The sequence below is a fragment of the Monodelphis domestica genome, chromosome 1 (assembly GCF_027887165.1).
Source record: "Monodelphis domestica isolate mMonDom1 chromosome 1, mMonDom1.pri, whole genome shotgun sequence".
Classification (NCBI taxonomy): domain Eukaryota; kingdom Metazoa; phylum Chordata; class Mammalia; order Didelphimorphia; family Didelphidae; genus Monodelphis; species Monodelphis domestica.
In genome coordinates this window covers 396,280,577-396,305,372 of record NC_077227.1, presented here as the reverse complement: position 1 = coordinate 396,305,372, position 24,796 = coordinate 396,280,577, and the positions used below count along the sequence as shown (strand labels likewise).

Genomic DNA, 24,796 nt, shown 5'->3' with positions numbered 1-24,796 from the left:
AGTACAATGAGAATATGTAAGTTGTATGTGTAGTTATTTCATATCCCAAACAATGAAAGTAAATTAGTATTTGGACATGTTATCTGAATATTAATTCTTGGTCATATATAAGGTTAAGTTCATCTGAATGTGTTAATGTGAGGAGTGGGCTATGTGCAGCCCTCAGAACATGTTCTCTAAAAGCCCCATGACCAAGCAATGTGCTAGTTTCAAATATGCTGACGAGTGTATCATTCCTGGAAAGTTCTAACCTTGACCCCCTGCATCTGTTAGGCTGTGCCCCTGAGTGTGTTCGAATATGCTACAGGTGTCAAATTGTGATTATACTATTTGCTAATATAATAGTAATAATACTATTGCTTTGGGTCAAAAGCTTCTATGCTAAGCTATAGGTATTAAAACTGTGGTTGTCCTATTTTCTGATTGGATAAAACTTTAGCCTATAAGTTTTGGCTCTCCAGTTTCTGGGAAGCAGACAGGGAAAGGAGGTGGAGACCTGGTTATAGACTATATAAAAGGCTAAGTTCAGCCAGAAGAGGGTACATTTGCCTTATGCTTAGGGGTGGTGCCCTCTTTCATGAAAGAGAAATAAACTGTCTTTTTTGCTCATAACTTCTGACTCCGAACTTTCATTGTGAAAAATGGACACATCAAAAACTGAATATATCCTAATAAAGGTAACTCATTTGGCATATACTCTTCTCTGTACATATCTGAGGTTCACTTACTTAAGTGTATATCTACCATACCCCAAGTACAAGTACAAGTAGTCTCTTACAAGTTAATTCATTTATGTAATCCTTGAACCTAAAGGTGGAGAAATTTTTATTTGCAAAATAGTGTTGTTTGTTTTTATATATCAGATTAGATCCCTAATAGCATATGATCTTCCTAAAGGAAGTGGAATAGAAAATTTTGAGAAACCAATAGGTCAGATGTCAATGAATCTTGGGTATCAAATGACTTGACATTGAGGATGGGCTATTGTAATGCAAAAACACTTGCTGCTAATTAATGTTGATATTTATTATTGTATTGCTTTGGCTTTTTGTTTTACTGTATCTGTACATTAAGTCCTTTGTTTCTTAATGTTTTCATAGATATTGTATCAAAATATTCACAATGGATTATGACCAAAAATTATGTCCCACTAAGTTTTTTCTTTTTCTTTGGCCACTGGGGGCAAATAACCCCTTAGCCAAAATGGGGGTGGGGGGATGGGAGTGGAAATATGAAATATCAAGGGTTAAAAAGTTTAAATTGAAAGGAATTTTTGATCTTCAAGGTAAAACTGATCCAATTGAAGCCAGTTCTCTTGCTCAGAGGTGGCTGAAGCCTCTTTACCAAGTCTTGTGACCAATCCTTACTCCTCACAAGACCACACACACACACACCCTTTTCCTTTTCTGAACCCCTAAAATCTATTTCCTCAATGGACACTCCTGTGACAAGCTGGGGAAGATATGGTACATGTGCCCAAGTGTGTAGGAGGGGGCTGTTCCCTTCTCCCTCTCCAACTGAGCCTGAAGACAATTCTTACATTTGCCCCTCTGCCCAGAAGCCCAGTGGAATCATTTTCTCCCTCCCCTGTCTGCAGTAAAGGGGAGCAAGGGGCTCACATGCTGCATGAAGGTTGCAGTTTGGGCACTCGCTCCCTAAAAGGTTTGCTATCACTGCTCTTGTATATGACTGCCTCAGGTCTCTCCTCTTCAATTCTTGATTAAAGATGCTGTGGGGTTTTCCTTAATGGACTTCCCTGACCAGCAGGGTCCCACAAGGGAAGGGGCTCACCTTTGTGATGGGACCCGAGGAGAGGTAGGAACCGAGAACCAGGGTGGAAATGAAAGACACGGACAAGTCAGTGGTTGGATAGGGCAGGCAATCCCTATGATACTCCCTTTGATAGGAGAGTATGAGTACAAAGGAACATGAGGTGGAGGAGGAGATTAAGGTAGGAAATGCAGGCCGAGATGGTTACAGCCTTGGGAAGAAGGTCAAGAGGAGAGAGAGACAGTCATTGAGGAACCCAGTGGAGCTCCATGAAAGGGAGAAAGGCCAAGAGGAAGTTCATGGGATTGCCTCTGAATTTATTCCTGTCCTGCTTGGGTGGTACTCCCAAGCACGTAGTAACCACATCACAAAGTATAGACAATTAAGATTGGGTGGCAAGGTAGAAGGAACACCTTTGGGCGTGTAGATTGCAAACCGTGGTGCTTTCCCGGGGAATTGAGTCCGAGCATGTTAATGAGTTTGTCTTAGCCAAGGGCCGCATGGCCAGTTCAAGGTTATCTTCACAAGCCTCATTGGTATAACCTTATGCTTGGAGACACAGTCGCCATACAGTCATTTATATTTCATAGATGTGAATATGCTTGGGATGCTACAGATGCCTTTTTCATTTTATGTGTTTGATTTCTTTCAAAACTCAGTATTGGATTAATGGTAGCTGTGAATCCATTTTTATCTTAGCCCCACCCCCTTTTTTAAGATTAAAAAAAATACCTAAGCACTTTTTAGGCAGCACTGGGTTCCCCCAAGAGCTCAAGAGCTTAGCCAGAAGGAGTTATCTATCACCTGTCCTTCCACATACACTTACCCTTCTCCTCTTGACTAGGGGACAAGTAATAACTACCCTTGCTGCTGGAAAAAAACTGACAATTTATTGTCAGGTTTGCAATCAACAATTCTAGTGACTGACTCCCTAATCCAAAACTCCTTTCTCAGACCACCATTCCCTAATATGTATTGGATCCCTTTGAGGACTGGCATGATCTTACTTTCAAATTTGTATTCTTAATGCCTGTCACAAAGAAAGTGCTTAACAAATGTTTATTGATAATAGGATGATATCTTGAAGAGGACACTTGTCAAGGAAATGCTTTTTAAGGAGAGGCAAGAGTTGAGGATGTTTGCAGGCAACAAGAAAGAAGCCAACAGGGAAAGACTACACATGGGAAATTGGGAGATGGAATGACTCAGTAGTTAAGAGAGTGGGGTTAGAATCAAAGTGAATAAATGAGATTTTGTTGTTCAGTCTTTTCAGTCCTGTCCCACTCTTAGTGACCCCATTTGGGGTTTTCTTGGTAAAAATATTGAAGTGATTTGCCATTTCCTTCTCCAGCTCATTTTCTGCATGAGGAAACTGAAGCAAACAGGGTTAAGTAATTTGCCCAGAGCCATATAGCTAAGTGTCTGAGGCTGAATTTGGACTCAGTTCTTCCTTAACGGGAAGGATCCCGGATTTGGAGACTGAGGACCTGTTTTGATTCTGCTATTTAGTAATTTTGTGGTCTTGGGCAAGTCATTTTCCCTCTTTAGGTGTATTTTATCTATAAAATAAAGTGAGTCCCTATCAGCTTCGAATCTTATGGAATTCTAAATGTTCTTTTTGTTCAAATCAGTCATATTTTTCACTTAACCGTGAATATTTTGCACTGAGTAGGCTCTTCTAAAAGTTCTTTATGCCATTTGTTTAATTGTCATAATTCCCCCCTTCCCTCCCCAGACCCATTACATATGACAAATATTTTTAAAGACAAAAGTATAACTGATTAATACATTGAAAAAGTCTGAAAATATATTAAATGTACCTTGTAGAGGTGGGCCTTCCACCTCTACAAAGAGATCTTCTTATATCTCCTTTGGAGTTATGCTTGGTTTTGGAATTTTGCCAGATTCATTTATGGGCGCTTGTATTCTTGTATATTGTTTTCTTGGCTCAACTTCATTTTGCATCGTTTGCTTATATCTTCCCCTGCTTTATTATGTAGTTCGATTTATATAGTCATTCTCCAATTGATATGCATCTACTTTGTTTCCAATTCCTTGCTATCACAAAAAGTACTACTGTTAACATCTTAGTATATTTCTTCTTATCCATAGCCTCCTAGGAGTATATGTCTAGTAGTGTAATCAATGGGTCAAAGGTTGTCTTTTATTTTCATACTTCCAAGTTACTTTCCTAAATAGTGGTACCAATTCTTAACTACAACAGCTAGGCACGCCTCTAGTCTCCGATCCCACAACCCCGCCAACAGAAACTACCCCCAGAAATATGCCAGTGGCTGAACTGAATTTTCCACACCCGGCTCCGAGGCTAGAGCGTCTCTCTTCCACTAGGGGGAGATGACGACTTGAAGGTTCAATTGTGAGCTGCTTCCGCTTCCGACGTTTTCCGCTTCCGGTACGTTTCCGTTTAACGCTTCGCAGACTCGAGGTTTAAAGTCTGTCCCGGAGGCTACTGGATCTCGAAGTGAGAAGGTAAAGCGCCCTCGGGACTCCTTCCTAACCGCCAACTGGGCCGAGATCCTTGCTTGTCACAGATTTGCCGCAGTTCAGTCCCTTCTCGATCCTCTGTCTTGATCCAAGCGCAGGCGCAAGCGCAAGCGCAGAACGGCACCTCTCTAGGTTGGGTAGGTTCCAGGCTCCAGCGCAGGCGCAGAGAAGTTCCAAGTCGCGAGACAAAGGCTGACGAGTCCTGACAAAGGCTTGGGAGTCGTCGAGATGGCAGCGGAGCCGGAGAGTGCGGGGCCGCTGAGCCCAGCGCCCCCAGAGAATGAAGCGGCTTCGCCGGTGAAACTGGAGGAGCCTGCCGCCAGCAGGGATTCCTCAAAGGCCCCGGCCTCGCTCCCTGGCCCTGTGGCCCCCGAGGCCTCTCCCCGCGTCCCTGCGGCCTCTCCTCCGGCCTCTCCTCCGGCTCCCGGCCCCGCGGCTCAAGCCACCTCGCCCCCGTCCCCAGTTCCGTTCCCCGCCGTGCTCGAGGCCTCGCCCCTAGCCCCCAGCCCCGCGGGGTCTAGGCCCGGTCCGGAGACGTTCCGTCAGCGTTTCCGGCAGTTCCGCTACCACGAGGCAGCAGGGCCGCGCGAGGCGTTCCACCAGCTCCGAGAACTCTCCCGCCAATGGCTGCGACCCGAGGTCCGGACCAAGGAGCAGATCGTAGAGATGCTGGTGCAGGAGCAGCTCATGGCCATCCTGCCCGAGGAACTCCGGGCCCGCCGGCGAGGCCGCCGTAGCGATGTCCGCATCACAGGCTGACCAAGGGTGCCTGAGGCCCCCCCACCCCCGGCTGCCGAGCGAGGAGCAGCTGCCGGCCGCGGGGAGGAGAGAAGGAGGCGGCGGTAATGGTGATTCCCGGGGCTAAATAGGTGTTTACGTGCCGAGCTGTTGTCCTAGAAGCTTCCCCCCCCCTCCCCCCCATCAAGGGGTCCGCGGAGCTACCGTTGTCTTGCCCATGTCCGCATCCCACTAATGAAACCTGATTTTTGGCAATCGTGGCCCATTGTGACTCTTTCCTTCGCCTCTTGGTTTTGTACCCTTGGAGACCCCCATCCCCATTTCCATGCGGCAGAAGGGGTTGGGTGCCTGACTGTTGTGTAATCTATTCTTCTGTGGGTGGCCATTGTAGTGAACTTTGTTCAGTCTCACTATCTTGTGAAAATAGACATCTATCTATTCTTCCTTGCTGGAGCATCCATCTCGTTCAGAGAACTGATCAGTGTCTTATATGCCTGCCTATTAGTATTATTTTTCATAAAAGGTCAGAGGAACTGGAAGGGACCCTACAGATTCCATCTAGCCTAACCCCCTTTTTTCATAGTAAAAGATTTTTGTTGTAGCAAATTCTTGTAGAGGCACACAGCCTCTTTCATGTTATTTTCAGTAGTGCCTTTTACACGCATTATATTTTTTTTTTTAGTAACCAGACTCGGGGAGTTCAAGAAAGTTGGCTTAGGGTACAGATGACACCAGAATTGGAGGTTTTTTGTGCATTGTAAGAGAATGCTTTTGTATTGCCATAATGGTAATTTCCAAATTTATTCAGTCTGGTTAACAAGGGGCTGACGAGGTTGGCTTACAGTTGAGGTTTATTTTGTAGCTGACAGGGTTGGTACTATCTACTGAGCCAAATGTAAAGGATTTCCTGTTCATTACAACTCCATAGGTGTCAGACCACTTGGTTTTTTAGTTCAGTCCTTCACTCTGCTATCAACAATATGGGAAAATATCTGCTGCTTCCATGAACCCTGGCCAGTGTTGTCTGGAGTGGAATCCCTAGAGCACACTTTGCCCCAGTACTGGTGGACTTTCCACTGATCCCCCAGGACTTGGCAACTTTAGTGAACCCATTGTTTCAGTAACTGGGATCAGCAGTGGGCCCTCCTGGGACTGTTGTGCCTAGCTGGTGCCTTTTTTCCTAGTTACTCTGGAGTGTGTCTGAAGCATTCACACATGGCTCATTTAGAATTAATAGCTACTTTTGTTGATTTTTGTTTTGGGAAACATACTATGACATTTGGCATATGTCAGAGCTGCAAATATCTGGAGCTGGAGAATGTAACCTTAGCCAGTTTGGTGTTTCTGCAGATATTCTACTATTTCCTCACTTCACTGGCAGGCATCAGGTGTTCCTGGCATTTTTACCCTTTTAAAAAGCATTAAATTATTAAGCAGAAAAGGATTCTTGTCTTCCTTTGTGATTCAGACTGATTTCATACATTCTGTAAGGTAACTTTCTCTTCACAGTAATCCAAAGTAGGAACTTTGATGTGGGATATTTTTGGAGGATTCATAATTTCATTGATATGGTTTTTATGTGATCAACTAGGATTATGTATGTCAAAACTTGTACAGAAAATGTCAGTAGTTAGGTATGGATGTTGTTTTATTGAGATTTATGTAGTGGAATAGTAAACAAATAAGCACTAATACATAAACAACAAAACCTTATTTATTTTTTCCAAACACAGATAAAGAGGTTTGTATGTTTTGCAAATATTGCTTCAAAGCAAAACTTCTATATACAGTGCCCTCCAATTCTAATAGTGCATAAACAAACAGTTACATCTCCACAGTGCAATGTTGGCTCATCTCATCAAGGTACTACCTTGCATTCACCCATCACTGATTTAAAGAAACAAAATTTAGTCAAACCAGAACTGCTTCTGCCAAGGCAAATTTTAGTAGGATATCTTTTCTCCAGAGAGACAAAATTAAAATTTTGGTAATATACAATAACTAAACATTTCTTAAGGGTAACAGCAGTAATTGTTTCCAGTGTCCAACTTTAAGCTTGGTCCAGCATTCAGGGATGGAGGCCCTCATTCCTGTAATCCTCTATCACAAAACAGAATCTCTCCCTAAAGAGACTTGAAAAGGGAAGGGGCATTTTTAAGTATTCAGCTGAATAAATCTCTCTCAGAAGACATTGCTTTTTGCTGCCTCTTCTGAGAAAGACCTTTAAATAGAAATGGAATTTTATTTCCTTTCAAAATTATCCAGCAGAATCAAGAAAAACAGCCAGTTGGCAGAATTCAACAGGAATTTTTCATTTCTGTTCCCAGCTCTGTAAAAACCTAACCCATTTCAACTACTTTCAGTTAACTACCCTCACTGTTAACTTACTCTAGATTACCCACATTTGTTATTCTGCTGAAACTCTGAAAAACAGCTGTTCATTGTTTCCTTTCAGTCAAGTCATGGTTGTGATACAGCTGTCCAGTTAATTACTCCTAATTTAAATGTCATTAATAGACTAAGCATTTTTTCATACAGCAGCACTAGCAATGGGAAAAAAACTTTTTAAAAGCAGAGTCATATGAGCTTTATTCCAAGTGTCATAGTCGCTGACATTCTCTGCTGTTCAGCTATCATACTTGTTTTACTGTGAATTAGGAAACTTCCTTCTTCCAAGGCCCTCATTTCTAATGTTTAAAAACAATCTGGACCTTTCCAAAAGACTTAAATCCAAAGTTTTATTGCAGATCTTACCATTCCTATTAAGATGTTGACTATTTCAAGTTTATATAGTAAATATTTGCAGCATGTAATATTACAGATTCATAAACCGTTACTTAACTCTCAAATACTAATGGCCAAGTGTGCTTTGATGTTTTAAGTGGTATAATCATGAGCAAAACTAAATAGTGGAAAAGATCTGAAAGCACAAGGAATTCCCCTGCACCGCACCATAGGGAACACGATATATAGGGACTGTTATTGATGGCTGTGAAAATAACACAAATATGTCATTCCCAAAGGTACTATGTGACACTACCTGAAATTTAGACAGCATAATTGCCCCAGTCCTACAAAATATGACATAACTGGAAATTAAAATGTCGCAGTATATTTCAAAAAAGGAGAAGGGTTATGGGGTGTCTGGAAATACTATTAAAGGCGAATGAATCTCTGGGGAGGCTTAGAGCAGTACATAGGGTCCAAGTCCTTACAGTATACAAAATAAGTTGACTCCCCAAAAGGACATTCTTTTTGTAAGGAATATAGTAAGTTTACAACTTTGAAAAAAAATCTACATTTCAAAATTGAATAGGATCTATCAAATATTAACAAGGTGGGTAGAAAATACTGCCCTGGGTTACAGATCTTGCCACAATTTGGGTACCTAACATAGGTCACATGCAGTGAGGCCCCAGTTCCCCCAAAGGAGCCTGTTAGCCCTTAACACAAGCAAAAAATCCAAGTACATCCTAGGATTAGGAACAGAACAAGCTCAGACTAGGTTCGATTTTCCAGAGTACCATATATTAAGTCACTCATGCTAGAGACATGATGAACTAAAATAATATTTACTAAGGGGGTGAATACAACCCAAATGGTCATTTTATTGTAGCAGTCTAGAGGACTTGGTGCAGGCTTTGGGCCTGTACTATTTAACCTCCATATAACAGTTAAATCATAAAATGACATTCTCACAAAGCTCAATTACAATGCCATATGAGGCAGAAACTAGGAAGGCTATTGTGACCCAATCTGAAACTCAAGTCAATTAAATGAACTGCAGAATGGGATTTACAACCATTTTGAAATAAACGTTTTTTGGCTCTTACTCCTTTATCAGTGGCACGATTTAAAGTGAAGTTTGTGCAAAACAAAAAAAAATTATTATTTTCATCCAACAATTTTATGTGTAAGGAGGGAATCCTAACATTTCTTCTTTGCCTTCCTTCTCTTGAAGCCTGTGTAGAGTAGAACACCCTGCTCTCAGCAGTCTTGATGGTGAGTAGGGTGACTGCCCTGTGTCCACCACACTCTGCCTGGATCCCTGAAGTCAATCCATGTTCCATGCACTCCATATGCAAGTTTTGTTTAAATATACAAAGGGCCTCCTATAGACATCCTGGTGATGATGCAAGGCCGGTGCTCAGGTCAGTCTCATGTAGAACAACAAAGTGCAATCTGTTGCACCTTTCCCAAGTCCGTCAGAAGTTGCTTTATGCAATGCTTAAGCTGAGGGAGTCTGGCTAAAGGCTCTGGTGGTTCCAGTTCTCCTGTGTAATCCAACCAACTCTCCAGAACTATGCCCAAAAGACAAGAGAGAGATATACCCAGTTATCCTTTAGCATATGTTTTAATGGTGCTAAAATGTTTCTTGGAACTTTCTACACTTGGCACATGGAACATTTTCTGTCATCTCAAATTAACAAACATCTATTAAGTACCTGGTAGCATAGTGTTACCACACACCATCTGGCTTTCAAGGTCCCTTGAGAGTACTCAATACTCAAGGACCCCGATTCTAGAAAAGAACCTCATTAGCCCATGAATTTTGGTTTTATGCTCCATATCCTGTTCAAATTCCACCATTTCAATAAAGACTTCTTCATCTATTCTAATGAGAAAGCAATCAATCCATTCAACTCTAAAGCACTCTTGATTCTAACTAAAAAAGATCCTAAGATATAAAGATCGTCTACAGATAGATCATCCAGTCAAAAGTATTTTTTAACCCAAGGTCCATAGTCGCCACTAAATCCCAGTTTCCTTTTGTGATTAATCCTATGTATTTTATTATATGCATTTTAAGACATTATTCTGCAAAGGGCCCATAAGCCAATAATGGCAAAGCCTATGGACCCCTTACTTGTCTCTCAATCATAATATGCAACAGCGATCCCCAGAGTCCATGATGCAAAAAAACTTAATCCCTGACTAAAACTATACTCCAAACTCCTCATTTTAAAGTCCAGGAAAGAGGCTGGAGAGGTTAGGTGACTTGCTCACTTCTACAGAAGTAGAAAATCTAGATTGACATATAGGACCATTCATTTCAAATCCTCCACATGATATGATTTCTCCATTTTAGCAGGTTCACAGGGATGGAGGCTAACTAGTAGAAGAGCAATATTTGAACCTCAGTTCTGCCTTTTATTGTCCAGTTCTTTTCCAGGGTCAGAATGCTGTCATTCATAAAACTTTCATTTAATTATCTTCTTATCTTTCATATAGATATGCTAAATACTATATAATATCATATTCCATATAAAGCTCCTTTAGCATAGAAATAAGTTTTAATCATTCCCAAATGTTTTACAGATCTGACTCTGTTCCATTATATATTTCTTTTTTTTTTTAACCCTTACCTTCTGTCTTGGAGTCAATACTGTGTATTGGCTCCAAGGCAGAAGAGTGGTAAGGGCTAGGCAATGGGGGTCAAGTGACTTGCCCAGGGTCACACAGCTGGGAAGTGTCTGAGGCCAGATTTGAACCTAGGACCTCCCATCTCTAAGACTGGCTCTCAATCCACTGAGCTACCCAGCTGCCCCCTCCATTATATATTTCTAAAAGAGAAACTAGTGGAGTTGAAGGAGGAAATAGATAGTAAAACTATACTAGTGGGAGACCTGAACCTACCACTATCAAGTTTAGATAAATCAAATCAAAAAGTAAATAAGAAAGAGGTAAGAGATGTGAAAGAAATCTTAGAAAAATTAGATTTAATAGATATATGGAGAAAAATAAATAGGAACAAAAAGAAATACACCTTCATTCCAGCAGTACATGGTACATTCACAAAGACTGACCATGTACTAGGGCATAAAAACATGGCAAATAAATGCAGAAAAGTAGAATTAATAAATGCAACCTTTTCAGATCATAACGCAATAAAAATAATAATCAGTAAGGGTACATGGAGAGGCAAATCAAAAATTAATTGGAAATTAAATAATATGATTTTCCAAAATCGGTTAGAGAACAAATCATAGAAATAATAATTTCATTGAAGAAAATAACAATGATGAGAGACATTCTTTCAAAATCTATGGGATGCAATGAAAGCAGTACTCAGAGGGAAATTTATATCCTTGAGTTCACATATTAACAAATTAAGAAGGGCAAAAGTCAATGAATTGGACATGCAAATCAAAAAACCTAAAAGTGAACAAATAAAAAATCCCCAGACAAAAACTAAAACTAGAGATCCTAAAAATTAAGGGAGAAATTAATAAAATAAAAAGTGAAAGAACTATTGAACTAATGAATAAGACTAGAAGCTGGTATTTTGAAAAAATAAAGTACTGGTCAATCTAATTTTAAAAAAGGAAAGAAGAAAACCAAATGATGAAAATATTCATCATAGATGAAAAGGGAGACCTCACCTCCAATGAAGAGGAAATTAAGGCAATCATTAAAAACTATTTTTCCCAATTATATGGCTACAAATATGGCCATTTGCAAAACTATAAATTGCCTAGATTAACAGAAGAAGAAATAGAATTCTTAAATAATCCCATATCAGAAAAAGAAATTGAACAAGCCATCAAAGAACTCCCTAAGAAAAAATCACCAGGGCCTGATGGATTCACAAGTGAATTCTATCATTCAAAGAAGAGTTAATCCCAATATTATACAAACTATTTGACATAATAAGCAAAGAAGGAATTCTATCAAATTCCTTTTATGTCACAAATATGGTACTGATTCCAAAGCCAGGCAGATTAAAAACAGAGAAAGAAAACTATAGACCAATCTCCTTAATGAACATAGATGCAAAAATCTTAAACTAGGATACTAGGCAAAGAAGACTCCAGCAAGTCATCATGAAGGTTATTCACTATGATCAGGTGGGATTTATACCAGGAATGCAAGGATGGTTCAATATTAGAAAAACCATCCACATAATTGACCATATCAACAAGCAAACCAACAAAAATCACATGATTATCTCAAAAGACGCAGAAAAAGCCTTTGACAAAACACAACACTCATTCCTATTGAAAACACTAGAAAGTGTGGGAATAGAAGGTCGTTTCCTAAAAAGAAACATTATTTATCTAAAACCATCAGTAAATATCATCTGCAATGGGGATAAACTAGATGCATTCCCAATAAGATCAGGAGTGAAATAAGGATGCCCATTACCACCTGTATTATTTAACATTGTACTAGAAACACTAGCAGTAGCAATTAGAGAAGAAAAAGAAATTGAAGGTATTAAAATTGGCAATGAGGAGACCAAGCTATCACTCTTTGCATTGTGAATATTAAAACTACTCCACCTTATTCAGACCCTACTTTAGAAGATTTGAATTAGCTATTTCTTGATTATAACAATGGAGACACATGATCAGGAATGTCTTGGGAACTTTACTTTGCTCCACCCTACTTAAACCTTACTTTAGGGGAAGATAAAGTTGTAATCTCCTGTTTGAACGATGAAGGTACTTAGTTCTCACCTTATAGCAAAGCTAGACCATTAAGCTAAAGTCTATTTTTAGATCTTAATACAAAAAAGGTACTAAGTAACTATAAAGGTTAAATTAATAAAAAAAAAGGTCAAGTAACTAACAAAAGGTGAACGTAACAAAGAAATGTTAAGTAACTCAAAAATCTAATCAACAAAGGTGAGAACTAACAGTATGGGCAGTCCTGGAGAAAGCCTTTGATGTGATTGGTAGATGTGAAAATTTAGAAGAGGAGACACAGGGTGAAATGTCTACATATTTGGCTCCCTTGCTGTCTCTGAGTAGTACTTGATTAAAAACACTCTCTGTCCCCGGAGAGGTGGATCTGGCTGATCACTTCTTGTGAGCAGCCCGGGAGCCAGTTCGATCCTGGAACTCAGCCTAAAGGAGCTCACTCAGACAGCTTCCTTGAGCTGGTCTCATGGTGAGTGATAAGACTGATTTCCTTTTCCCCTGGGCTCAGGGAGGCCCCTTTGGCCAAGGCCTTTAACTCCTACCTGGCTCAGCCTGAACCTGAGCAGTTTAAATTAACTCTTTCCTCTCTCTTTCTTCTCCTTAATTCCTTCTCTCTATATTAATTAAAATCACCATAATTTCCAGCTGACTTGGGTATTTTATTATTTGAGATTTTCCCCGGTGACCAATAAATTTAGATTTTAAGTCACAACTATAAAATTATCCTTTATAGCTTTTGATATGATGGTATACTTAAAGAATCCCAGAGAATCAACCAAAAAGCTAGTGAAAATAATCAACAACATTAGCAAAGTTGCAGGATACAAAATAAACATAAGTCATCAGCATTTCTATATATCTCCAACACATCTCAGCAGCAAGAATTAGAAAGGGGGGGGGGGGGGGGCAGCTGGGTAGCTCAGTGGATTGAGAGCCAGGCCTAGAGATGGGAGGTCCTAGGTTCAAATCTGGCCTTAGCCACTTCCCAGCTGTGTGACCCTGGGCAAGTCACTTGACCCCCATTGCCTAGCCCTTACCACTCTTCTGCCTTGGAGCCAATACACAGTATTGACTCCAAGATGGAAGGTAAGGGTTTAATAAAAAAAAAAAAAGAATTAGAAAGAGAAATTCCATTTAAAATCACCCTAGACAATATAAAATACTTGGGAATCTATCTGCCGAGACAAACACAGGAACTATATGAACACAACTATAAAACACTTACCACACAATTAAAACTAGATCTAAACAATTGGAAAAACATTAACTGCTCATGTGTAGGTCAAGCTAACATAATAATAAAAATGACCATCCTATCCAAATTTATTTACTTATTTAGTGCCATACCCATCGAACTACCAAAAAACTTTTTTATTGAATGAGAAAAAAACCATTAACAAAGTTCATTTGGAAGAACAAAGGATCAAGGATGTCCAGGGAAATAATGAAAAAAAAAAGTGAAGGAAGGTAGCCTTGCAGTATCAGATCTCAAACTATACTATAAAGCAGTAGTCATCAAAACAATATGGTATTGGCTAAGAGTTAGAAAGGAGGATCAGGGGAATAGTCTTGGGGTAAATCACCTCAGCAAGACAGTGATAAGCCCAAATATCTCAGCTTTTGGGACCAAAATCCACTATTTGATAAAAACTGCTGGGAAAATTGGAAGACAGCGTGGGAGAGATTCGGTTGTGATCAACATCTCACACCCTACACTGAGATAAACTCAGAATGGGTGAATGACTTGAACATAAAACTTCTGACAAAGATCTAATTACTCAAATTTACAAAGAGCTAAATCAATTGTACAAAAAATCAAGCCATTCTCCAATTGATAAAAGGGCAAGGGACATGAATAGGCAATTTTCAGTGGAAGAAATCAAAACTATTAATAAGGACATGAAAAAAGTGCTCTAAATCGCTTATAATCAGAGAGATGCAAATCAAAACAACTCTGAGGTATCACCTCATGCCTAGCAGATTGGCTAACATGACAGCAAAGGAAAGTAATGAATGCTGGAGGGAATGTGGCAAAGTGGGGACATTAATGCATTGCTGGTGGAGTTGTGAACTGATCCAACCATTCTGGAGGGCAATTTGGAACTATGTCCAAAGGGCAATAAAAGACTGTCTGCCCTTTGATCCAGCCATAGTACTGCTGGGTTTGTACCCCAAAGAGATAATAAGGAAAAAGACTTGTACAAGAATATTCATAGCTGTACTCTGTGGTAGCAAAAAAACTGGACGATGAAGGGATGTCCTTCACTTGGGGAATGGCTGAACAAATTGTGGTCTCTGTTGGTGATAGAATACTATTGTGCTAAAAGGAATAATAAAGTGGAGGAATTCCATGTGAACTGGAACAACCTCCAGGAAGTGATGCAGAGTGACAGGAGCAGAACCAGGAGAACATTGTACACAGAGACTGATACACTGTGGTATAATCAAATGTAATAGACTTCTCCATTAGTGGCAATGCAGTGATTCTGAATAACCGGGAGGGATGTATGAGAAAGAACACTATCCACATTCAGAGGAAAAACTGTGGGAGTAAAAACACTGAAGAAAAACAACTGCTTGACTACATGGGTCGAAGGGATATGATTAGGGATGTAGACTCTAAATGAACATCCTAGTGCAAACATCAACAACACAGAAATAGGTACTGATCAAGGACACATGTAATACCCAGTAGAATTGCACGTGGGCTACAGGAAGGGTGGGGGTAGGGGAGGGAGGGATAGAATATGATTCTTGTAACCAATGAATACTGTTCTAAATTGACTAAACAAACTTAAAATACATAAACAAACAAACAAACAAAACTTGCTAGATGCTGAGGAAGACAAAAAAAAAAGTTGATGGCCCTTTCCTTTATGGAACTTAGTCTGGTAGGTGAATGAGACACAAACATTGATGCAAAGATACTCAAACAGGAGCAAGAATAATACAAAATAGGGGGCAGCTGGGTGGCTCAGTGGATTGAGAGCCAGGCCTAGAGACAGGAGGTCCTGGGTTCAAATCTGGCCTCAGCCACTTCCTAGCTCTGTGACCCTGGGCAAGTTACTTGACCCCCATTGCCCAGCCCTTACTGCTCTTCTGCCTTGGAGACAATACACAGTATTGACTCCAAGATGGAAGGAAAGGGTTAAAAGAAAAAGAATAATACAAAATAGGGGGAATCTGGGTAGGTCAGTAGACAGAGAATCAGGCCTAGAAATGGGAAGTCCTGGTTCGAGTACAGATCCAGACACTTCTTAGCTGTGTGACCCTGGGTAAGTCACTTAACCCACATTGCTTAGTCCTTTCCACTCTTCTGCCTTGGAACTACTACATAGTATTGATTCTGAAGGTAAGGGTTAAATAAAAACTAGTATAGAGTTGCGAAATAAAAGTGCAATCTGAAACCTAAGGAGAAAAGACACTGATGTGATTTATCTCCTCCCAGGTGGCTCAAAGATAAGGTTATTTTGGTGTTGTCAGTATAAACTTCCTCAGCCCAGAAGAAAACAGCTTGATCTGAAGGATCCAGGAAACATGCAAAAGACTATCTCTTTTGGGGAGCTAAATCCTACACAAGATTCAATGCTCTACCTATTACATCTTCTGCAGGGAAATAGGAATGTTGATGTCACCTATGGATTTTAAGTTTATGCCTTTAGAATGAACTAATTTTTCCATCCATCTCTCACTCTTTTCCTTTCTAGGTTGTGGGGCCTAATATTTTTTTTTCTATTATTAACTCAAGTGGCACTGAACTAACTAACTAGAACAACTAGATGGCTCAGCGGATTGAGTGCCAAGTGCCTAGAGATAAGGTCCTGGGTTCAAATCTGAACTTTGACACACCCTGGACATGTCACTTAACCTCCACTACCTTAGCCCTCGTTGTTCTTCTGCCCTGGAACCAATACATAGTATTCTAAGATGGAAAGTAAAGGTTTAAAAAAAAGTGATATTCAGAGAGGATATATAATGGATCTCTATTTAGTCTTCTGCCCTGGAATATCAAGTAACAATGTTGACCTTGGAAATTCAGATCACTTCCCAGATCTACTACCACACAAAGAAATATCAATACCAAATTATTTTCCAAAATATGTGTTCTGAAGGACTTCTGTTTTTCTCTCTCCATCCCCAGAATATTGGAGTTAAGTTAGACTTGCCCAGAGTCACACAGCTGAGAAGTGTCTGAGCCTAAATTTAAACCTAGATTCTCTTGACCCTAGGTCTGGCACTTTATCCACTGTGCTACCTAGCTGCCCCTGATCTGCTATCTCGTAAGCTGAGCTTTCATAACATAAATTTATAGGTCCCCAAACAAAATGCTGCATAATAATCATAACCTTAAGCTACCCCCTCCTTGACCAGTTCCTGCACACTTTGATGTTCCTTATGACCCCAATATATTGGTCTTTTCCCCATTCCAGACAAGTGAATTTCTTTTGTCAAGCTTAATTCTATACCATCTCCATTAACTGAAAGTCACCATTTCATTCAATACTCAGATCAAGAATCATATCCAAAAAAGCTTTTCTTTATTGAGTCTAAAATGGTTAGGATTTACTCCCTTAATACTTACACAGAATCGCCCTACGTAACTATGTACTTACATATGAGTGGGGTGAGTGTTCCATAAATGTTGGCATTATTTCACCACTTAAAGCAATGATTTGCCAGAATGCAACTCAAAACTTCAATCACTAATGTTCCAGACCTAAAATTTCCATGTTCCCAACTCAACATGATGTATTAAGTGCCAACTATGTTCCTTCCCCTAAGCAAACATACATACATACATACATGCATGCATACATGTATGCATGCATACATACATAGGATCCACAGGCTCTTATCTGTTCCTTCCACATTGAGGAAATGGAGGTTGTTTTTGTTTTTTTTTTAAGGCAATGGGTGTTAAGTGACTTGCCCAGGGTCACACAGCTGGGAAGTGTCTGAGGCCAAATTTGAACCCAGGACCTCCCATCTCTAGGCCTGGCTCACAATCCACTGAGCCACCAAGTTGCCCCCAGAAGTGGAGTTTTTATTCCTAGTTCCTTAAGTCTATGGTAACTTTGCCTTATTCCTGGGGAGATCTCGTCATTCATTTAGGGAGATCTATTCATTCATTTAGCACTTGAAGTATTGTTGCTATGTCTTGTGTATGCATATGATAAGCACTTTTATATATCATGCTGAATGAGCTATTTAGACAGGGGAAGAGGTACCAAGAACTGGAAATGGAACTCAAATTCCCATGGGGGTTGGAGGGTAGAGATACTGCATGGCACAGGGGTTTGAAAACAAGATTGAAGGCTTGTCTTTGGTTCCAGGGATTTAACTATGAAAGGAAGAGAGATTTACCATCCAGTTCCTTCTCGATGGAATCCATCCTGTGTGTGACTTCATCCTGAAGAGATTCAACATGTGTGAGCAGGTTAAATTGCCACTGGAGCTGAGCATTCACCACACCTTCCCTGTCTTTTTCCAACAGCTTCAGGGTGGGGGCTTCCTCTGAGAGGGCCTTTTTGGAAGCACATTCCCTCACCTAAAAATTGACAACACTGTGTTACTACTGCATAAGCCTTGGTTCCTCCCTTCCTAAATAGTTGTTTGAAAAGTTGGAAAAACAACTTATGGTTTAAATTTTACATGTAAGTACTGGTTCAGCTTTTGGTTCTCTTATAAGAGTTCCCCCATCCCAAGGCAAACAGAACTTGATTCCCTTGTGACAATTCAGGTCACCTCAAAGGACAAAAAGTCAGGAGGTCCACTGTGACTTTATCCAAGGGCTACGGAGGTGAGAAGAGCTTATACAAATGACTTGTCCTGACCTGAGCCCTAGAGATATATACGATTTCCCTCTGTGACCTGGGAGCTTTTTGGGATACAGAATGGAGATTGTTCATACAAAATGTGAACTCTCCTTTCCAGGATTCTTAATGAATATTGGATAGAAAATGACTTGAGGTAATCCTTGCAAAGTCAGCACCCTATGTTACAAATCATCTTAAATCTGCTAATACAAACCAAACCAAATTCAACAATATATTTGAATCTGACAAAGTAGGTAATTTCATATGATGCAAAACATCATGTCAAGAGATTCAAGAGATTTTGAACATACCTTTGAGTAAGTGTTTCTCAATTCATTTTGTATCTTGATTTTTTCTTGTTCTAATTCCCAGCCAAATCTTTCTGAGAGCACATCATCTCCATTCTCCCGGATGGGGTTAACACTATCATCCATAGCTGATCCTCTGGTCTCTACCACCAGCTTCTGTTCTACAGCAGGATAATAGGCTCGAGGTTTCTGATAGCAGTGTTCACTGGTGATGTAAGACTCTTCCATAGAACGAAAGGGCAGTGTTTTTTCTACTGTCCCACTGAAAGTTCTATAACTTGGCATATCTTCTTTCCTCTTATCTTCAATGTGAAGGGCGTGTTTGGGATGAGACTTCTCATCCCCAGAGTGCTGCTTCCAGGGTTGACACCACAACTGTAAATCGGGGTGTTCTTTGCTCCTGAGGGGAGAACAAATAGGAAAAGTTCTCCAGAGTAACTCAAAGGGATCCCATATCCACACACAAGCTCCAGAGAAGCATCTACATGTAACCTGATCAGTTAATTACAGAAGGAATCATTAGTCTAAGAAGAAAAACCTTTCAACCAAAAATTCATCTAACAAAATCATTCCTGTGCCTGAGTTTTCTATTACTTGACTACACAAGTTACTTAGGTAGGCTAAGGAAAAACAAGTTATCAGCAATATATAAAAACCTAGGGTTAATTAATTACATGTCATGCTTCTCTAATATTTTTTTCACTTAGACAGCCCCAAAGAAGATAGTTTAGTTGTTCTTAACTCATGACAAAATGAAAACATTAGTATGCTTTTGCACTCATCATTATGACCCAAATATTCAAATTACAAGCCTTTTGGCATTTCTGTGAAAGGAAATGGAAGAATAATATTTATAAAAGCACTTTAAGATCTACAAAGCACTTCAAAAAACATTACCTTATATCATCCTCTCAGCAACCTAGGAGGTAAGTGCTATCACTATCCCTATTTTATTAAGTAGGAAACCAATTAAGTGACTTTCCCAGGATCACAGAGCTAATAAATATCTGAGGCTGGATTTGAACTTCCTATTTCCAGGCCCAGCTGGATGGAAAAAAAAAAGAATGCTAGAAGAAGTTAGATAACTCAATGGCTAGAGCTTGGCCTAGAGATGGGAAGTGCTAAAAATCCAGCCTCAAATACTAGCTGTATGACCCTTGGGAAGTCACTTAATCCCAAAAATCTAGCCTTTATTGCTCTTTTGCCTTGGAATATTGAATCTAAGAGGGAAGGGAAAGGTTTTTAAATTTAATTAATTTTTTAAAAGAATGTTAGCTTTTGAAGCATAATTTTGCATTAAATACACTCCATTTAACAAACTATTATGTATTTGTTTTTCCTTTAATTTGTATTTATTACAAATTACATGTAATAACAAATTGCCACATAAGTTTTTGAAGTTATATGATCCAAATTGTCTCCCTCCCTTCTTCCCTTCCCCTTTCCGGAGCTGAAAAGCTATTCAATCTGGGTTATACATGTATTATCATACAAAACATTTCTATATTGTTCATTTTCATAAGTGAATAATCTTATAAAACCAAAACTCCAAATCATATACTCAAATAAACATGAAAAATCATTTTCATTTGCACTCCTACTCTAACAGTTCTTTCTCTAGAGGTTTGTTTGCCTAAGTCCCTCAGAACTATATTGCTAATAATAACAAAGTCTATCACATTTGATCATTCCACAATACAGTGATCCCACACACCTATTGCGGGAGTTGTGTTCCAGAGAACCCTGCAATAGATGAAAATCCAAAAAGTAGTGGTGTTATATTTAATTAAGGCTTTATAAACCCTTCCCACTCTCCTATAAACCTTTTGCACACTTTTATTATCCTTTCCCACACTTTTTTTTTAAACCCTTACCTTCCGTATTGGAGTCAATACTGTGTATTGGCTTCAAGACAGAAGAGTGGTAAAGGCTAGGCAATGGGGGTTAAGTGACATGACCAGGGCCACAAAGCTAGGAAGCATCTGAAGCCAAATTTGAACCCAGGACCTCCCGTCTCTAGGCCTGGCTCTCAATCCACTGAGCTGCCCAGCTGTCCCCCTTTCCCACACTCTTATAAATACTGAGCCAATCAATGCCCAGGATAGAGAGAAGAGTGCTGTGGTTAGTCACCTTTAATTCCATCAGCCAATAGTGTGCTGTGTACCATCTCATGTTGGCAAACTTGGACAAGCCACAGTAGTGGCATATATACTGTATTTCCACTGTGTATAGCATGGTGTTCATTCGCAAAATCCCCCAATATAGCTAAAACTTTCAGATACAAAAGTAGATATATTAAAAAAAAAAAAAAACCAACAGTGATACAGTGAAGCCATGATAAGTAAACTGTGAGGGATGACTGTATTGCTGTTATTGTATATAAGGTTCTGATTCTCCTTATTTCACTGCATCAATTCATGTAGGTTGGGGATGGTGAACCTATTAGAGATGGAGTGTGAGGTCCTCCCCCGGCCTTGTGTTAGGTGTGTCCTGCCCTCTACCCCACCCACACCCCACACCTCACACCCCTACACACACACTCAGGAGAGAGAAAGCACTTCCATTGGGCTGCTGGGCAGAGGGGAGGGTCTTGTGAGAAATGCCCTCAATACAAGTGAAGAGGGGGAGGGGAGTGGCTTGAGCACTCTACACCCCTCCAGCTCTGCTGCTTGTGAGCAGCCCACCTTATCCACACACCCCACCCCAATGAGCTCCCATTGGCTGCTGGGCAGAAGGGCGGGGGATGTGAAAAAGATGTCATCAAGTGTGGTGGAGAGGGAGAGGGGAGCAGCTCCTCCAGGGTCCCTAGTGCCCACAGAGAGCACTCTGACAGCTATTTTTGGTACCCACATCATAGGTTCACTATCACTGATGTCTTTTCAGCTCTTTCTGAAATCATGTTTATCATTTCTTATACCACAATAGTATTCCATTACCCTCATATTTTGTTCAGCCATTCCCCAGTTGAGGGACATCCCTTCAGTTTCCAATTCTTTGCCACCATAAAAAGAGAAGCTATAAATATTTTTGAATAAGCAGGTCCTTTCCCATTTTTTAAAATCTCTTTGGGATATAGACCTAGTAATTGGATCAAAGGGTATGCAATGTTCTATAGTTCTTTGGCCATATTTCCAAATTGCTCTCTAGAATAGCTGGATAAGTTCATGATTCCACCAACAATGCATTATAGTCCCAATTTTACCACATTCCCTTCAACATTTATCATTTTTCTTTACTGTAATATATTCCAAGCTTATGAGTGTGAGGTGGGTAACTCAGTTGTTTTCATTTGCATTTCTCTAATCAAGAGTAATTTAGAGCATTTTTTCTTATGATTATTGATAGCTTTGATTTCATCTGAAAACTGCAAACTATTATTAAGAATTCAGTTTTATATTACAAATTGAAGAGTAGGAAGAGATTTGTTTTTTTTTTTTTAAATATGAAACCTTGTCACCCACTGTCTTAGGGAACATAGAAAATACCTGCTTCACAATTTTCCTCATCCCACTTCTTCAGTAACCCAAACACAGCTCAGTCATAATTTACTCTCTCTGACCATTCATCTCATTTCTAAAATTAAGAGGTCAGGAGGAAACATAGTTCTAGTTACAGGTATTTCTTCTTTTCTGATGTTTTTAACTTCTAGCATATATGCCACCATTTTCAAAAAGCCCTTTCGCACTTACTGTAAAATTCTCATCTTCAGCTGCAATCCATGTAGAACTTCTATCACCTTCTGCACATCACCAAGAAGCTGGTGAGTAGCTACTATTTTCTTGGCATTCTGGTGGGAATAATTATCTTCTAAAAATGCTAAACCATGCATGTGGCCATGACTTAACCATTCCTTTTCATACCAATACTTTACACCAGGCCTCTGACCTAAAGGAAAAATAAGAGTAATTAAAATACAATACTTCCAATACTTGGGGTATGAACTGGAACACAAACTGGGACAGAGTCAACACTGTAGATGCAAATTCAAACACAAACCTTCTACTTTGGGAAGAAAATTTTCCTAGTATATTAGGGTCTAGAATGGTAAGAGAAGCCAAGAAGGTTGAACAGAGGAGACCAAGTGACAACAGTCAAGAACTTTGCCAAAAAGAAGTCATAAAATCAAAATTCTTCAAGAATAGAATTTCCTTACTCCATTTAATAGCACTGATCCTGACAGTTCTTTCTGACTCAATCACCTAGGAAACACTATTTGCTACTTCAATCACAAATTATAATTAAAATGATATGAGTATTGCCTCTAGTGATACAGAGCATAATGCACCTAAGCCTCTCATCCTATCTGATATTTTACCAGATTTTTTATGCAAGTCTTCCAAAGAGGGTTCTTCTCATTCTCATTCACACCCCACCCCATACTCATTGTAAACCATCCCTTGCTGTCACCATCTGACTAGACAGCATCCTTCCCCCATGTCATGCATGTCTCTTCTTCCCAACTGTAGTCTCTTGATGAACAAGCCTTTGACCTTGGCAACATATGACACAAAAATAAAAAATGTTCCTCTGTCCAATAAGGTTCTCAATTCCACTTCTGTAATTATGGTGACAGGGTCAGAAAAGGGAGTAATTTATGTTTAGAATCATATACTTTTTAAATGTCTAAATTAATTTAGCTATTGGGATCCTAAATATGAAAACCCTTACAAGGACGTACTATTGAAGGAACTGAATCATACATTATCAATCTTTATGTTCTTTCTATAAAAGAAATAAGGCAAAAGGAAATTGAGGTGAACTGGAAAGAAGGATCACCAGTTTTCTCTAGGAAAGCAATAAAGGAATTGGTTTTCCATGTCTAAGAAAGAAAAAACATTCTCATGGAACACTTGATCATCTCACTGCTGTACTCAGTATACACCATAATTTACATGCAATTACTGTCAAAATAATTGTAGATTATGCGTCAATAACTGCTGGAGAGTGAAGAGAAATTCTACGAAGAATTTAGTAAGATCATTCAACTTTAATCAAAATACATTTGAATGCAAATGTACCGAGAGGAAGGTAACAAATATTGGGAAACATACTATAGGGAACTGCTACAGACAACAAAAATCTAGAAAAATGTTATTTCAGTCTGGTGGTGCTTAACACGGGAAACATAAAATAACTTCAAGGAAAAAGAAATGGAGTATATTCTTAAAGAAAGAAGATAAATGATTAACAATATAGGAATCATTACCAAATCAATGATATATCAAATCAGGCTAAAACATTGTTATATCACAGGTAAAAATAAAAATAAAATAAAGCATGCAACTCAGGCATATTCATCCAAACTTAGTAAAATAAACTATTAAAATGGTAAATGGAGGGGGCAGCTAGGTGGCTGAGTGGATTGAGAGAGAGGTTTAGAGACGAGAGAGCTTAGGTTCGAATCTGGCCTCAGATACTTCATAGCTATATGACCCTGGGCAAGTCACTTGACCCCAATTGCCTAGTCCTTAATGTTCTTCTGCCTTGGAACCAATACATAGTGTTGATCCCAAGATGGAAGGTAAGGATTTTTTTAAAAACTCAAAAACCTGAGGTACCACCTCATACTTATTAGATTGGCCAATATGACAGAAAAAGAAAATGACTAATGTTGGTGGGAAAAGGGGAATTCAAATACTAAGAAGCCACTGGTGGAGCTGTAAAGTAATGCAATCTTTCTGGAGAGCTATTTGGAACTATGACCTAAAAGGTATAAAATTGTGACCCTTTGACCCATCAATAGCAGTACTAAAATATATATTCTAGAGATGAAAGAAAAAGAAAAAAAGACCTATATGGACAAAAACATTTATAACAGATCTTTTGCAGAGGCAAAGAATTGCAAGTTGAAGAGATGCTCATCAATTGGAGAATGGTTGAACAAGTTGTGGTATATTTGTGATAAAATACTATCTGCTATGAGAAATGATAAGCAGGATGCTTTCAGAAAAGCCTGGGAACTTCTACAATGTAAAGTGAAGTGAGCAAAACCAGGAGAATATTGTACACAGTAACGGGAATATTGTATGAGGATCAACTGTGAATGACTTGGCTATTCTCAGCAACATCCAAGATAATCCCAAAAGATTTATGTTAAATAATGCTATCTACCTTCAGAGAAAGAACTGATGGAATCTGAATGCAGACAGACACATCTTTTTCAAACTTTATTTTATTTTTTATTTTTGGTCTTTTTTCCTTTTGTAATGTGGCTAATATGGAAATATGTTTTGTA

At 39.4% G+C, this 24,796-nt stretch overlaps 2 protein-coding genes across 6 annotated transcripts in view; one reads left to right on the top strand and one right to left on the bottom strand.

Annotated features, from left to right (window-relative positions):
- The first annotated feature begins 4,132 nt into the window (after positions 1 to 4,132).
- SCAND1 (SCAN domain containing 1) lies at positions 4,133 to 6,454 on the top strand. The gene has a single exon (XM_007474257.3). It carries the CDS (start codon positions 4,504 to 4,506, stop codon positions 5,032 to 5,034), a length of 531 nt encoding a protein of 176 aa, XP_007474319.1. The 5' UTR covers positions 4,133 to 4,503; the 3' UTR covers positions 5,035 to 6,454.
- A 255-nt stretch (positions 6,455 to 6,709) lies between these two features.
- PHF20 (PHD finger protein 20) overlaps positions 6,710 to 24,796 on the bottom strand; it is a 149,332-nt gene continuing 131,245 nt past the window's right edge. For all 5 annotated transcript variants that reach the window (XM_056811793.1, XM_056811792.1, XM_056811795.1 and 2 more), the window contains 4 exons: positions 22,251 to 22,446; positions 18,565 to 18,961; positions 17,802 to 17,985; positions 6,710 to 9,314 (listed from right to left, as the gene is read on the bottom strand). In XM_056811793.1, the coding sequence (XP_056667771.1) occupies positions 9,172 to 9,314; positions 17,802 to 17,985; positions 18,565 to 18,961; positions 22,251 to 22,446 (920 nt within the window). In that variant the 3' untranslated portion in view covers positions 6,710 to 9,171. The remainder of the gene's footprint in view (positions 9,315 to 17,801; positions 17,986 to 18,564; positions 18,962 to 22,250; positions 22,447 to 24,796) is intronic.

Bases quoted from the DNA above. Each gene is read 5' to 3' on its own strand.
- SCAND1 (XM_007474257.3), top strand. From the start codon at position 4,504: ATGGCAGCGGAGCCGGAGAGTGCGGGGCCGCTGAGCCCAGCGCCCCCA.